Source organism: Acinonyx jubatus, chromosome E4, assembly GCF_027475565.1.
Source record: "Acinonyx jubatus isolate Ajub_Pintada_27869175 chromosome E4, VMU_Ajub_asm_v1.0, whole genome shotgun sequence".
Classification (NCBI taxonomy): Eukaryota; Metazoa; Chordata; class Mammalia; order Carnivora; family Felidae; genus Acinonyx; species Acinonyx jubatus.
Genome location: NC_069395.1, coordinates 29128778 through 29144185, shown reverse-complemented (window position 1 = coordinate 29144185; position 15408 = coordinate 29128778). Strand labels below are relative to the sequence as shown.

Here is a 15408-nt window from a genome sequence, read left to right as displayed (position 1 = left end):
TGGCAGTATGGGCTTTTCGGGGCCAGCCCTTCATGGTGATAGGTTATGGTCAGGGATTTCATGATGACAGGATGCAAGAGTTGGAATATAAAATGATAATGCCCCTGCTCTCCTCCCCACCCACAGGCCACCAGGGCCATTCAGGAGCTCCTTCTGGAACTGAGTCGGCGGACGGAGGTGCAGACCTTCTTCCCCTCCCTGTGTATGGCCCTGTTGTTCCAGATCTCCTTTCTCGTGGCTGAAGGGGACACTGATTTTCAGGATCAGCAGCATGCAACCAAACGGATGGACCCTCTCAGGTATCCTTGGCCTCTGGGCCAGAGTTCTAGCCACTGTGCCCCAGGGCCCATCTGCTCAGCTCCCATGTGTGTCCAGGTATCCCCCTGCCACTTGCCTGGCCTGGTCCCAGGCTGCTGGTTCTGGACACCCTTCTTGCACCTCCTGGGCAGGGCACTGGGTGTGCTCCCCACACATCATTTCCACAAGTCTTACTGGACTTTTTAGAGAGGACTCTCTCCTTCTGACTCACTGGCCTGACACAGAGATTCTGTTCCAAAATAAAATCAGTATAATGGATAAGAAGTGCACCTGCACTCCACTCTCTACCCTTCTGCTGGCTTCCTGCAGCACCGCGGGAACCCCGCATCTCTCTCGGCCTCGGTTCTCATTTGTAAAATGTTAGCCTGGGTCTGTCTCTACAGGCTGCCCCACCTCTATCAGTTCACTGTTCTAAGGGAGGCTCCTGTAGATGGGAGAGGAGCCCAGATGGTGGGGGATGGCTTCCTGTCTGCTTTCTGCACCCCCCCCCCCACCAGTTCCTCCGTGGAGGCCCTGAAGATGCTGATGCGAAGTACCGGGTATGGGGACTATGTGTCTTACATTCAGGAACTTGGAGGCTGGGAGCTGCTCACCAGTCCTGAAGGACACTACGAGGGTGTCACTCTACTGGCCAGGTAGGTCTGTGCCATCCTGTTGGCTCTCTCTTGGGGCCCGGGCCTGATCCTGAGCATTCCGCTCTCCTCGGCAGGGCCATGGTCATCAAGAACTGTTGGCACAACCGCCCCATCTTCGGCTTCCTCATCAGGATTCTCCAAGAACGAGACCACAAAAATCGCTTAACGGCCTTCATGTTCTTGACTGAAGTGAGCAGTCCTTGGTGGGAGGCGGGCAGGTGAGGGTAGTTCCTCTGGAAAGCAGAGGTGTCCCAGAGGACACCTCCAGGGATGGCCAGTGGAGGAGGAGGAGGCCTAATTTCCTGTGGCTCCCTGTCTCACAGAAGGGTTGAGGGACATTGTTAACGACGGTAAGGTTACCTTGAGTCACAGGCTTTGAATGTATGTGGTGTGATTCCTCCTTGAATCTTAAGGCAACTCAACTCTGTCCCAACTTCATGGGAAAACATAGCTCTTTCCTTCAGCCACCTCAGCTCTCATCAGTCTTCTAAAATTTTGTGGGGTGCCAGGGTGGCTCAATCTGTTAAGCATCCGACTCTTGGTTTCAGGTCAGGTCTTGATCTCACAGTTCGTGGGCTTGAGCCCCGCGTCAGGCTCTATGCTGACAGTGCGGAGCCTGCTTGGGATTATTGCTCTCTCTGCCCCCATCCCTCAAAAATACATAAAGGGGCGCCTGGGTGGCTCAATCAGTTAAGCATCCGACTTCAACTCAGGTCATGATCTCATGGTTTGTGAGTTCGAGCCCTGCGTCGGGCTCTGTGCTGACAGTTCAGAGCCTGGAGCCTGCTTCAGATTCTGTGTCTCCCTCTCACTCTGCCCCTCCCCTGCTTGAGCTCTGCCTCTTTGTGTCTCTCAAAATAATAAATAAACATTTAAAAATGAAAAAAATACATAAACATTAAGGAAAAAGCCTAATTTTTGCTAAGCACCGCTGATTGAGTCAGTATGTTCCAGCCATTTGACAGAAAAAAGGTGTAGAAAATTTAGAAAATATGAAAACTAAGTCAAAAAATTATAAAGCCCTTACTAATCACAATACCCAGGGGAAAGCACTTTCAGGTTTTGGCCTGAATGGAGGGGGGTATGTGTGTGTGTTCCCATGTGTGTGTTTCTTTATCAGGGTTGACATCATTTCCTATTAATATTCTGTATCCTGCTCTCTTCAAGCATCTTCAAACAAATTTTATTTTATTTTTGAGAGAGAGAGAATGTGCATGCATGTGAGCAGGGGAGGGGCAGAGAGAGAGAGGGAGAGAGAGAATCCTGACTCAGGGCTCCATCTCACCGACCCCAAGGTCATGACCTGAGCCAAGATCAAGACCCGGACGCTTAACGGACTGAGCCACCCAGGCATTCCTCAAACCAGAATTTAATGGTGATGGAATATTTCATCACAAAGCTGTTCTATAATTTATTGGACATTTTGTTTCTAATTTTATACTATTATAAGTATTACTGTAATGGACATCTCTGTGCAAAAGATTCTGCCCATAGTCTAGATTACTTCTTTAAATATTGAATATAAGTACAGGTGTTGGCTCAGAAAATACGAATGTCTTCTATGATTTTGGCATGAATGCCAAATTACTTTCCAGTAAAGTTGGGCCAAATCGCACTTCTGCCAGCAGTGTTTGGGGAAGGTTTTGGGATTTCTGGCTCACAATATTTTTAAATAGGCTCCTTTTAAAATTCAAGCCACCTGGCGTTTTTGTTTTTTTTGTTTTTTTTGTTTTTACAGGAGCAGGATTACATTTCAACATAGCTGAAGATAATACAGTGCTAATACTGGAATATAAGCAGATGTTCTCCTAGTGTGTCATAATGTGTCCTTACTTAGGTTGGGGGACATTGTCCTGCTGGAAGGTGCCCACTGCCGTGAGCTGATATGTGCATTCAAGGATGTATGTCCTGTTGGCAGAGCTCTTGCTAGGGATGTGGGGATGTGGGAATGTTCATGCAAGGTGCAGAACTCTGCACGGAAGAGAATGCCTTAGCTCAGTGGGTGCCCAATATTAGTGGACCTCATGTCACTAGGGAAGCTGTTTAAATGCAGATTCCTGGGCCGCATCCCCAGAGACCTGGGTTCAGTGGCTCTGGAGTAAGGCCTGGAAGTCTTAGTTTTCTGTAAACACTCCCGGGGTTGATGCAGTACAGGTGGTCCTTGGCCCCAGCTTTGAGGAACAGTACGAGGTGCAAGCCTGGGTGGGACACCGGAAGGTGGACGGCACTCTCTGAAGAGCAGTCGTTCTGACCTCCAGCTGCATGTTAGAATCCTCTGGAGAGCTTTAAAAAGGCTAATGCCAAACCACAACTCCACTCCCTCGTCTTACTCCCTGCCTTGATATTCTGTTTGAATTGCTCTGGGATGAAGTCCAGGCATTGGTTTATTTTAGAAGTTCCCGAATTTAAAGCTCTATTCTAGAAATACAGTATTGAGAACCACTCGAGAAGTTCCCCCAAATATATAACACCCAACTAAACAAGCGGACACGTGAATGGCAGTTATTCATCTGCCACCCTTACTGGAATTTCGGGCTGAGAAGAGGGGAGGGAGGCTGGGGAGAAGGCTCCCAACTGCCCCTGAGTAAGGAGCTAGGTGAAACTCACTCTTGGGCATTTAAACAGAGACCCAGTTTTAAAGTGGGGAACCGGGGCACCTGGTGGCTCTCAGTCGGTTAAGAATCCGACTCTTGGTTTTGGCTCAGGTCATGATCTCACGGTTTCGTGAGTTCGAGCCCTGCATCAGGCTCTATGCTGACAGCAGGGAGCCTGCTTGGGATCCTGTCTCCCTGGATCTCTGCCCCTCCCCCACTCCCGCTGTGTCTCTCTCTAAATAAATAAACTAAAAAAAAAAAAAAAAAAAGGTGGAGAACCAACAGGATTTGATGTACCGGCTAAAAAAGCTGATCAAACTCTATAAACAAGAGACCACAGCTGTGAAAGCTTTCTAATATTTCACAGCCTTTTGCAACGCCCTTGTTTGTTTTGTTACCCTCGGCCATTTCCCTGGGAGGATCGTTAAGTAGAAACATTGAAAACAGACAGGGCTGTGTACTTGTCCTCACGGTACTTAGGGAACAGGGGAGACCTCAGTTATTATGATTTCATTGTAAGTCTGTGAAAAAGGTGTTATTATCTCTATTTTGTAGAGGATGAAACTGAAACTCAGAGAATTTAAGAAACTTGCTCAGGTAGTAAGTAAATTAGGTGGGTCTGCCTGGCAGCCTGCCAAAGACTGCGCTGTCCATGACAACTTTTTTTGCCAGTAGGATCACACTGTGAACATAAATACACATACATTTGTGCATGCGTGCATACACACAAAAGCAAGTTCCTCTCGTTTAAATGTATCTGATTGGCTTTTGTCTTTTAAAATTCTATTTCAAATAACGTATAGACCCATATAATTTTACATAAATATACAAAGGAAGTCATGCATGCTATTTTTTTATTGTAGCCTTTTTGTTCTTTCCCAATTTTTAAATGTTTATTCATTATTGAGAGACAGAGGGACACAGAGCATGAGCAGGGGAGGGGCAGAGAGAGAGAGACACAGAATCCGAAGCAGGCTCCAGGTTCTAAGCTCTCAGCACAGAGCCTGACGCAGGGCTTGAACTCACAAACCACGAGATCATGATCTGAGCCAAGGGCGGATGCTTAACCGACTGAGCCACCGAGGTGCCCCTGTTCTTTCCCATCTTGCTTCCTCCCTTCTGCTATATCAGTTTTACATGCCGCCTCTTCGTTTCCTGAGTATTTCATATGCAAGCAACCAAATATGTATCCTTCCATATTTTTCTCCGTGCTCAAATAATCACACACACATGCACGCACGCATACACACACACACACACACACACACACACACACACACGGGTACACTTCTTACTTTATCCCCAACAGCTCCCCTCATCAAAGATGCCTAAGGGAAAACCTGCAGAATGGGTGAATGCCTTCTCACATGGAGTGCGACGTTACCTTTCAACTAAGCTTTGGCTTCTTTACCTGTCTTTCCAAATCCTTAAGAACATTTCTTTGTGAATAATAGGAACCCAGATTCAAAAAAATCACTGGAGATTTTTGTTCTCCTTGCCCACCATTCCAGTCTTTCTTGGTCTCCTTTTGCAGCTGCTTCGGTGCCCAGATGTGGCAGCCACCGTGGATGAAGTCACTGTGCACATCCTGGCAAACTGGTTCCAGTGTGAGGAGCCGGCCATAGTAAAGCTCTTGCTGCGGGTGGTGGAGACCTTCGCAAAGCACGGGAACATGGTGAGATGAGGCAGAGGCCAAGGGCATGCTCTCAAGAGATGGCCCCCGGGGAAGCAATAGAGAGGTCCAGAGGTCCGGTGTGTCATTACATAGAGGGTGGACCAAACTCTCAGGGTCAGACAGAGAGAACCCTCATGAAGCCAGGCCACTGAATACAGGGGTCAAGGACCTGAGCCATTCATGCTTTCTCTCTTCTAGGAAAGGAAAGAGAAGGGTTTTCCATGGGTCATTTCTGGGTAGAGACCAAGCCAATTCCAAGATCCCAGACCATCCTGGTGTCCTGGAGATGTCATCACCAGGGATGATAAAGGCCATGGAGATGGGTGCTTATGGGCCTAGTGGGAAGAAGGGTCTCCTCTGCCTTCTCCCCTTTTTCCATGAGGACAAAGGACTGCCGCCCCTTTACCGGCCCGGTCCCAGTCCCAGAGCGCGTCAGCACTGGCTCTTGTGGGTCAGCCTGAGTGGAAATGCGAGTCCCTTGATGTAGCAGGAATTGTTCTGACTCCTCGTTTCCTGAGCAGCTCTCCCTCGGCAGGTGCAACAGTTCCGCATCCTGGAGCCCTACGTGCTGGGCTGCTGCTACTCGCTGGACGATGACATTGTGATGGAGACTTTCACGGTGCTCAAGTGTCTCGTTGAGCACCTCACCTGGAAGCATTCCTCCTCATTCCTTACTCAGCTCACCTTCATGCTGGGGCCCCTCTTTGAGGAGGTGAAGCCCTTTGGGGGGACATTTCCCATCTCTGGGCGTCCAAGGGAGTTGGGCAGAATTATCTTGAAAGGCCCTTCTGGCCTTTCTGCGAGGCCATTCTGTAATGGTCTGATTGTGTACGTCCTCTTGGGTAATGGCTGTAAAAGGGGTGAACGGCAGCAAGAGCAGACGGCAGTGACAGGGGAGGATCAGGATGCTGCACAGTCAAAGCAGATCCCTGGGGAGACAGGAGGGTGCATAGGGGCATGTGGTGGGAGGGGCGAGCTCGGGGGCCACCTGTCCCTCCTGGGTGAACAGAGGTGGTGAGTGAACAGAGGTGGGTGAACGTGTGTGTCTTCTCACCCAGGAGTCAGAGCATCTGCGCTTGATGGCCTTTGAGATCTATGGGGCTCTCTTGGCCAAGGTCAAGAGGACAGTGCTTGTCTTCCCCTTGAAGCACCAGGTCCTCAACTTGATAGTCCTCCTTGTGCTCCACCTGGAGGATGCGAATGTCAACGTGGCTCAGGTGAGAGGGCCAGGCCACGGAGCCTGGTCTTCCATCCCCAGTTGTCACAGGAGGTAAATGCTAACAGGTGTTAGATGCTAAGGAAGGGGCTGTAGCAAGATTGGAAGGTGCTGCTGAAGGAGTTGCTTTGTCTCTGACCTTGGAGAGTTGCAGTGAAAGGCCCGATGTGACCAGATGCTTGCGCCGGGGTTTTCTCCAGCTCCTGGCTCTCTCCAGCTGGCCCGCAGCACACAGTGGGATGTGAAGTGGGTGTCAAGACTCCAGGGAGGAAAATCCTACCGTCAGGCACAGGGCCTCCCCCTGGTTCTCTGCCCTTGGCGTCAGCGGCCTTCCCTCCACGCTGTTCCCCGCACACTCCTTCGCGCTGAAATGAGAGGGGCCTCCCTGAGCAGAGAGGCTCCCGTGAGGTAGCATGGTGGGCGGGACAGAGCGAGCCTGGAACTGGCCCGTGTTCTGGGGGGCCAGGGCTGTGGGCTGCTGCTGGGGAAAGCTGCAAAGTGGCCGATGCGGTTGGTAACAGGACGCTGAGTTTCCAAATGGGGCTACTTTGCCAGGGCGAGGCCCCTGACGGGCACATGTGACGAAGCTGCTGGAACCAGCGATGACGTTGGGATATTACCTTTGTGGGTGGAGCCCCTCCCAGGGAACCCAGTTCTGACAGCACCCACCCTGACTCAGAGGAGCGACCACGCCAGTGGAGGGATCAACACTTGGGGAGATCTGTTTCAGAGAGACTATTTTGGGGGGGGTGGGAAGCCGTGTGGTGGGTGCATGAGGCTAGGAGGTGGACAGGTTCATTGTGCTGGCTTTCGGGGCAGCACCATAGCAACTGGGAGAATCATTGCAACCACATGTTTTGACCTGCTCGTTAGTGGGAAACAGGTGTAAGCAAAGCCAAACTTTCTAGAAGACCCGGCCTTCCTCCTCACTCCTGGGTCCCTCTGGGTTCACTGGAGACTTCCATCCCTCCAGGGCTGGGCTCACTGCTGTTTGTCTCCCCTCTTTGTGTCCCTCCGTGTCCCCTCCCAGCCCCACCCCCGTAACTCCTCACGAGGCGCCTTCCTGTCCTTCCAGATCTGCCGGCCTGCCCTCTGCCACACGGCCACCATACTGGGCTGGTCGAGACTCAAAGCGATATTTGCCGAGAAAGACGTGTGGACTATCCTCAGAGCCCTGGTAAGGCGGCAGCTTACTCACCTTCTGCGACTGCGGGGTGGCCAGAGAGTCTACGCTGTTCCCTGAGGCGTCTGGGATTTGCAGCAGCTGTAGTTCAACAATGAGATGCCCACGGAGCATCTAGTTGAGCCCAGCACCTAAACCTGGTTCCCGCCCTCCTCCAATTGCTCCTTATGGAAGTTGGGGAGCTAGGCACACCACTGGACGATTTCAGTGGTGAGGACTAAAAGAGAGGAAGGTACTTCATAGTACAAAGGAGGGGTGCCCGGCCCAGTCTGGGAGTTGAAGGCTTCCTGGAGGAGGTGTCATCTGGGAAGAGGGGGAAATGGAAAGCAGGATCTCACTTAGGCAAAGAGAAGCAATCAGTAGTGCGGGCCAAAGTGCTGCCATACACAGGGATGTGGAGCAAAGCACTCACTCTGTTCCGGGGAGTTTGCATATGTCGCCTTATATAATTTGATCCTGGGAAATAAGGTTAGAGGAGCCTGGTCTGCGGGGCGGCTATCAGGGACTTGGAATAATGAGAGCAGGGGCAGAAAACTCAAAGGCCTACAAGGCTGTGCAGGGAACATTAATGAGGGAAGCCGACTGGATGGGCCTGGAGGAGAATCGAAGGTCCTGGGGTCCAGCAAAGGCAGTGCCTTGTAGAATGGTCAGACACCGCACAGCCTTGTTCTAGTACGTACTCAGTAACGCCTCCCTTGCTATCCTAAAAGGAAGTTCATAGGTGATACCCTCTACCTATATGGATTTCCAAAATCGATGTAATGCTCTAACTCCAATGGAGAAAGTAATTTTAAATGAAATAATGTGTACGTATGGAACACAATATAACATAAATGATGTGACTACATGACATGATAGGATATAACATAACATAAGGTCGAGCAATGGAATGGAACATAAATAGTATATGTAAGTGTCTGGGCCTCACTCCCCCGGAAGACACGATGAAGAGTTGGCTCCTTGTCCCTCCGTGTGGAACCTCTGTGACTTGACCTATTACAAATGCAGAATGGTACCGGACTGTTGTGCTGGGGACTCAAATGCCATAAGAAGTGCTGTCGTTGGTGACATGACTTTCAAAGAGAGGGACAATGTTTGGTGAAGATCTACATGCAATGAAGTATAGTCTTTCTTTGCTTCATATTGTAGGTGCATCCCTGGGAAATCCGGTGTGTATCTGAACTGTGAAAAAATATTGCGTTTATATAAAAGACAGGGTTGGGTTTTAGGCACAGATAATTAGAAACAGATCTTTGATACAAATATGCAGTGGGGAATTGGAAATTAGTGTACCCCCTTTCATCATTTTGGCAACCAAAAACACCCCCCCCCAAGTTCTGAATTCCCCTGGGGACAGTACAGTCCCCATTTGAGAGGGTTGAGAACCAACTGATTCTATGACATAGAGTGAGTTTAGTGTTGCTAGATTTTCCACTTTCTTAAGACAAGCAGAAAATCCTGACTTTAGGTGATATTTACTACATTTTATTGGCAAATAATTTACAATGTTTAAAACATCATGTGGAGCAAAAGAAAGAAAAAATCTGCAAGCTGGATTTAGCTCATGAACTGGCAGTGTGCGGGCTTGGTATGGGAAGCAGGAAGCAGGAATCGGGGCTGTACCGTGTAGTGGGGGTTTGGGCACAATAAGGAACAGGATTTGATGCTGTAGGCAATGGGGAGCCACTGAACTGCTCTAAGCAAGGGGATAACATGGTTAGATAGCTGCGTGTTTTAGACAGACCACCTGGTTGCAGATTGGAGGATAAGTTCACAAGGGACAGGATTGGGGTCTGTAGTTGAGAGGGTCCAGGGAGAGAAGATGAGGTCATGAAGACAAAGACATGGAGTGAGTGGCCGGTGCTGGAGAGCTATCTGATGTGGAGTGTGTGAAGGTAAAGGTCACCTCTTGGGTTTCTGACTCGAGCAGATGCTGGTGTCATGGACTGAGGTCAGGAATACAGAGGGAAGAGCAGGTGTGGAGGCGAAGATAAGAGTGGCTTGATTTGGCACGTGTTGAGTTTGTAGAGCTTGTGAGATCTATCCCACTGGAAGTAGATGCGCTCACTGAACCATGGAGGCTTGGGGAACAGAGCTGTGCTAAAGATACAGATTTGTGGACACTGAGCACACAGCTGAATTGTAGATGGGAGCTGCAACCACGAGCCTGGCTGCACCCATCTAGGGAAATAGCATAGAGGGAGAAGCATATGGTTCAATACTGGGATCCCAGGAAGCATCAATTCCAAGGATCCCATGCAGGAGACTAGGAAAGGAAACCAGGCTAGGAGAGGAGGGTGGTGGTCACTTAGGAAGGAGATAGTTTCAGGAAAAGCAGTGAGTGAGTGGTTAACAGTGTAGCGACAAATAGCACAAGTCCAGGGAGATAAAGACTGGATGTGCCTGTTGGATTGGGACCATGGGAGCCAGACCTCGATCAGTGGGAGGGTAGACGGAGACCAGCACACAAAGAACCCAAGGGTTTCTCAGGGTAACTTCGAACCCGGGGAAGATGAGAAGTGGGTGGGGCTCCGCCCACACCACCTTGGACCAGAACAGGTCCTCTTCTGCTGGGTCGGAATATTAGGTTTCCAGTTAGGATTTTTATTTGAAGAAAAGTTTGTTTTTGTTTTTGTTTTTGTTTTTTTACCAAAAAAGTCCGACACGCCATGGATAGAGCCTCCCATTTAGGAACTGGGGCTCCAGTGCAAAGCGGGAGGAGAAGAGTCGCTAGGAAGGACACACAGGGGATGGGGTTACCATTCGTGGTCTTTGCAAAAGACAGGACACGTCTCCCTTCAAGGGAGAGAGTCTGGATGCAGGCAGAAGTAGGTGCATGCCTAGGCAGGGGAAGGTCTTAAAACACTTAATTATACGTGGCCCTGCTAGGCTGTGTTTAAACAGAAAGGTTTCTGTTACATGATTGTTTCTGTTGCAGCTTAACGCGGATGACGGTGAGATTGCAGATTTTAAGCCAAGCCGTAAATAAACAATATTGCAACAGCTGAGTTCAATCCTCTATGGTTGGGAGTAGGAGAAAAAAAAAAAATGCACGAGCAAAAGACTGGGGTAAATCTATTCAGGTTTCATGCCTCCCACAGGGAAAGCGATCCCCATATCAATCCAGGAAGGCTTCATAGAGGAAACAAGACTTCAGGAGCTGGGGTGGGAGGGGACGGAGATGTAGAACTTTTTAAAATATAATTTATTTATGTTTTGAAAGTAATCTCTATACCCAACGGGAGGCTCAAACTCATGACCCCAAGATCAAGAGTTGCACGCTCTGAACCATCCAGGCACCGCTAGAATGCTTTGATGGGCTTTTACACTGAGAAGATGTCTCCAGAGTGTCAGGGTGGGGGAGGGGCAGGCAGAAGACCTGGCCATGAGTTCCTTACTTAACGCAGTTCCTGTTCTTACAGCTGAAGCAGGAGGGAAACAGAGCCCTCTGGTTTCTGAAGCAGTGCTTGGCTCTCTTCAAGAGCCCGCAGGCCCCCATTCGCCAGACAGCTGTACGATTTGCAGGTACCACTTTCCGTGTCCTTGTCCTAGTTCCTTCAAACAGCCTGAGGACCTTTCCCAGTGGAACAGGCCAGGTCCTGGCAGGCCAGGCCAGACCAGCAAAGCTCCCAAGGGGCGGGACGTCAGGGTGTGGGTGCTGCTGTGTTACAAAACTCAGAGACTGTTGAGGACTGCTTCGTGTCACCCCAAGGACAGGCGTCTTTAGTGCAGAGGGATACCCTCCCCCTGCCCCAGCTCAATTCGCTGATGACAGAAGAAGGGGAAGTAATTTCTACTTGCGGAAAAAGTCCAGGCAAGGCCAGTTAGGGGGGAGGGAAATATAGACCAAAGGAAGTGTGCGTTTTGGGAAGGGACAAAAGAGCAGGTGCAGCCAGGGTCCTGTGGGTCTTTGTGTGGGTCCTGTGGGTCTTTGGGACCCCTGAGGTGCTGTGTGTGCCCCTGTAGGCCAGATCATCCAAACCCTGGATGCGGAAGAGGCCAATGAAATTGAGGAAGTATATACAGGTGAGTAGCAACCTGCTTGCTATTTCTTGCATCTTTTAAGGGTAGTGGTGTTGGTGGGGAAGTCTCAGAAATGAGGGAGAATGGGCAGATAGTTCATGAAAAGTATCACTGGAAAGAATGGAGAGGTAGGCTCATCTTTAAAAAAATTTTTTTAGATGCTTATTCATTTTTGAGAGAGAGAAAGAGACAGAGCCTGAGAGGGGGAGGGGCAGAGAGAGAGGGAGACACAGAATCCAAAGCAGGCTCCAGGCTCTGAGCTGTCAGCACAGAGCCCGATGTGGGGCTCGAACTCACGAACCCACAAACCATGAGATCATGACCTGAGCTGAAGCCAGACGCTTAACCAACTGAAACCACCCAGGCGCCCCTGAGGTAGGTTCATCTTAAAGGCGTTTAGCTTTGGGGCATTGGCCAGAGTCGTCCTCCTCTTCATGTCCACTCACTGACCCGCACCTGCATTGAACTCCAGGCCATTCATCAGCCAGGACAGTTCCTTGAACTCTTTCATTTTTCCTCTTCCTCCTCCTCCTCCTCCTCCTCCTTCTTCTTCTTCGTCTTCTTCTTCATGTTTATTTATTTTGAGAGAGAGAGACAGGCAAGCAGGGTGGAAGGGCAGAGAGAGGGGGAGAGAGAGAATCCCAAGCAGGCTCCACGCTGTCAGTGCAGAACCTAACTCGGGGCCCGATCATGACCTGAACTGAAATCAAGAGCTGGACGCTTGACCGACTGAGCCACCCAGGTGCCCCAGTTCCTTCAACTCTTGATAAAAAGGGCCATCACTGGATGATGATGATTTTCTCACTTGGGGGACGTAGTGGTTTCCAGCCCCTCCCTTGTGGAGCCCCCAGGACCGCTCCAGTTATGGTCCACGTATTCTCCACCCATCCCTCTGAGACACAACCCCCCACCCCCACCCCATGCTCTTCTCTTTTCCTCTGCCTTGTTTCTCTCGAGTCCCATATCTCATCCACCGCTGGGTTCCCTGGTACTGCCCGAAGTCCTTTGCAGTCAGAGGACTTCACTCAGAGGTACTCTCTGGAAAAGAGGACAGCACAGCTGGGCAGGAGGGGGTGGCGGAGGGGGCCAAATAGGTTGGTTATGGATGCAGGACAAGAAGTGGCCGGCTCCCTGAGCCCGGGGCGGGCATGGCATCCTGCTTGTGACTGAGCAGTGTGGACTCCCTCCCAGCGGGAATTCTCGGATTTTAAAAGCTGCCGGTTCCCATCCCCCTGTGCTGCCCCTCTCTGCACAGCCGTCCTGGTGAGCCCACCGGCAGGGTCCAGACCTTGTGTCCAGCCCCACGGCATTACTTTTTCCAAGCACCTTAGCGGTCTCTGTGTTACAGCCCTAGGGTACATGCGGGAAGACCCCGACTCCATGGTCAGCTGCCTCGCCGCTCAGACCCTCTACATCCTGGAAGCCAAGGAGAAACTGCTGGTCAACCCCCCTACCTCTTGCTTCTGCAGCAGGAGGCCACGAAAGACCTACTCCTGAGCCTATGTCCTTGGGTCCTGGCCAGGGCGATCGAGACTGTGACAATGGTGACAGTGGGGCCAGGCTCCTGAGCCCTGTCCTAGAAGTGGGTATGGGTCCCTGCAGGACCTCTGTAATAAAAGGAAGACGCATGAATTTCTGTGGAGTGTTTCCTGGCCTTTCCAGTTGGTTCTCTGGGGCAGAGCCCTTCATTGTGAGCTGTCTCCTCTGCCTGAACACCTGGTGCAGGCTGGCCTCTCCCAGCCCTGCCCCTCATGCCCCTCTCCCATGTAGCCCGGCGATCGGAGGCCGGAGCATGGGATGTTCCTGTAACATCAGCCTGAACCACAAAGTGGGAGGAAAGTGATACTGGGACACGTGAGGTATTCTAGGCTCCGGCTGCACCGGGCAGGGTTCCCGGCGGCAGGCCACAGGGTCCACTCTGGCAGGTTTAAGCAGGGCAGTGATTTATTAAAGGGCATTAGTCAGCTCATAAAATATCCCCGGAGATCAGAGAGTTTGGAGACTACCCATCAGGAACAGGGCGGCTCTATAAAAACACCAGTGGGGCTGCCCCCTTGCGCAGCCCAAACCACAGCCCAGGTGACAACACTCAGGACCGGCTCTCAGAAGCTCCGCCACCATTTGTGCAAAGAGCCGGATGTTTCCTCCTCCCGCTCCCAGGGCTGAACTGGGTGAGCGCGATCTCCCGGGGCTCCTGTTAGAATCCGTCTTAACCCAGCGCCGTCTCACAGTCCCTGGAGTTTATCTTTAGGTTTACACAGGGTCATTGGATGCTCCCATGCCACCTCCAACCCCCCATTGCCCACTCCCACCTCTGAGCCAGGCGTCACCTGTTGCGCCTGACCTACAGTCAGTCGGGTCCCAAAGCTCTGGGCACAAGGACAGTAACCCAATGTCCTAAAATGCGGGCTCCCCCTTGGCCATACCTGCTCTGACTCGAAAGGAGCTCAGGCCACAGTGAAGCAGATTCCTAGGCTCTCGTCCTGCAATGCTCAGCTACTGTCACCTGCGTCCAAGCCCCCAGGAACATGTGGCATTCTGCCCTCGTTCACCCTCTCCACCCCGATGGGCCTCCTTCTCAGTGGTGGCCATGCTCCTCATAGCATTCTCTCAGCCCCGGTGCAGCCGCTGGAGTCGCTTGGGTCTGCTTGCAAACAAACCTCAGAGGGAGGCAGCATTAAAGCCCACACAAAGGTCTGTGTTGGCCGGAGGGCTCTTCTCACGTACTACCCTTGGCCTGGTCTCTGGTTCTCACATCAGCAGCCGCCGGCTGATGCTGGGGGCCTTATCAGCTGCACCTTTTATAGACGGAGGTGAGCAGAGAATAGCACAAGACAGTGGTACACTCACGTTCCCTTCCCTGACCTCCGAAGCACAATCAGGTCAAGTGTGTCTGTACGGGACCCACTTCAGAGACTGTTCTGATGCCCCCCCTCCCCAAGTCACCCCCTCACGTCGGTCAAGCCAAGTTAACAGGCACGATGGGAAGAGACCACATGGGGGAAGTAATGGAAGGCCATCAGGCCATCTCTGTCCTGGTAGGATTGGGGCCAACTCTGTTGGCTTCTCTGGGCCTCCGTCCCTCTCATCTGTAAATCGAGAGCGTTGGAAAAAACCCCCTTTGATGATGCCACCAGGCCTGACAATGGATGGCTCCTATCAAATTCTGAGAAGTGCTATTACATCCTAAATAGTATTTCTCTGTTTCACACTCTCCTTTCCAAATTTTCTATAATAAGCAGATATTACTGTTACAGTTTGGCAGGGGAGGGAACCAAATCCCACATTAAAAGAATAAAAGAACAATGTCCCTTCGCCTGGTGTTCCTGCCTCCCTACCCCTAAGTGCTTTGGCATCTTCAAGACACAGGGTGACCTGAGTTTGAAAAAACCACCTTTGGAGGCAAAGCCTCTGCAGGGTGAGGGGAGCGGCACAGTCACAAGGTAGAACCAGTTGGAGTCTGTTCCAGGGCCCTGCTCCTGACAAGTTCAGCGGCTCTTGGGCCTCCATTTTCTGGTTTCACCCACACCCCCCAGGCTTGCAGCTGGCCACACCCAATCGTCACCTCCCACAGTCAACAGTGGGCTCTGTCCCATAGGGTGGGATCTTCTGTAAAAGAAGGGCCTGTGGGGAGCAAGGGTGGGACAAGACCAGGTGGGAGGGTGGGGCAGGGAGGGTGGCATGGGGAAGGTTTGGTCAGCCGGCCAAAAACAACCATCCTTAGAAGCTACCCTTGCTTCCCAGGGTGGCCAGGCTCCTGTGCC

At 51.3% G+C, this 15408-nt stretch overlaps 1 protein-coding gene across 2 annotated transcripts; it reads left to right on the top strand.

Moving 5' to 3' along the window:
• The first annotated feature begins 158 nt into the window (after window positions 1-158).
• Window positions 159-13268, top strand: LOC113603878 (maestro heat-like repeat-containing protein family member 7). 2 transcript variants are annotated; one of them, XM_053208920.1, is made up of 10 exons: window positions 159-299; window positions 816-953; window positions 1028-1142; window positions 5082-5222; window positions 5758-5934; window positions 6281-6439; window positions 7514-7615; window positions 11044-11146; window positions 11588-11647; window positions 12993-13268. In XM_053208920.1, the coding sequence occupies exons 1-10, from the start codon at window positions 205-207 to the stop codon at window positions 13139-13141; spliced, it is 1239 nt and encodes a 412-aa protein (XP_053064895.1). In that variant the 5' UTR covers window positions 159-204; the 3' UTR covers window positions 13142-13268. The 2 variants fall into 2 exon arrangements, with proteins under 2 accessions (XP_053064895.1, XP_053064894.1); XM_053208919.1 differs by having other exon boundaries at window positions 168-953.
• Window positions 13269-15408: the final 2140 nt, after the last annotated feature.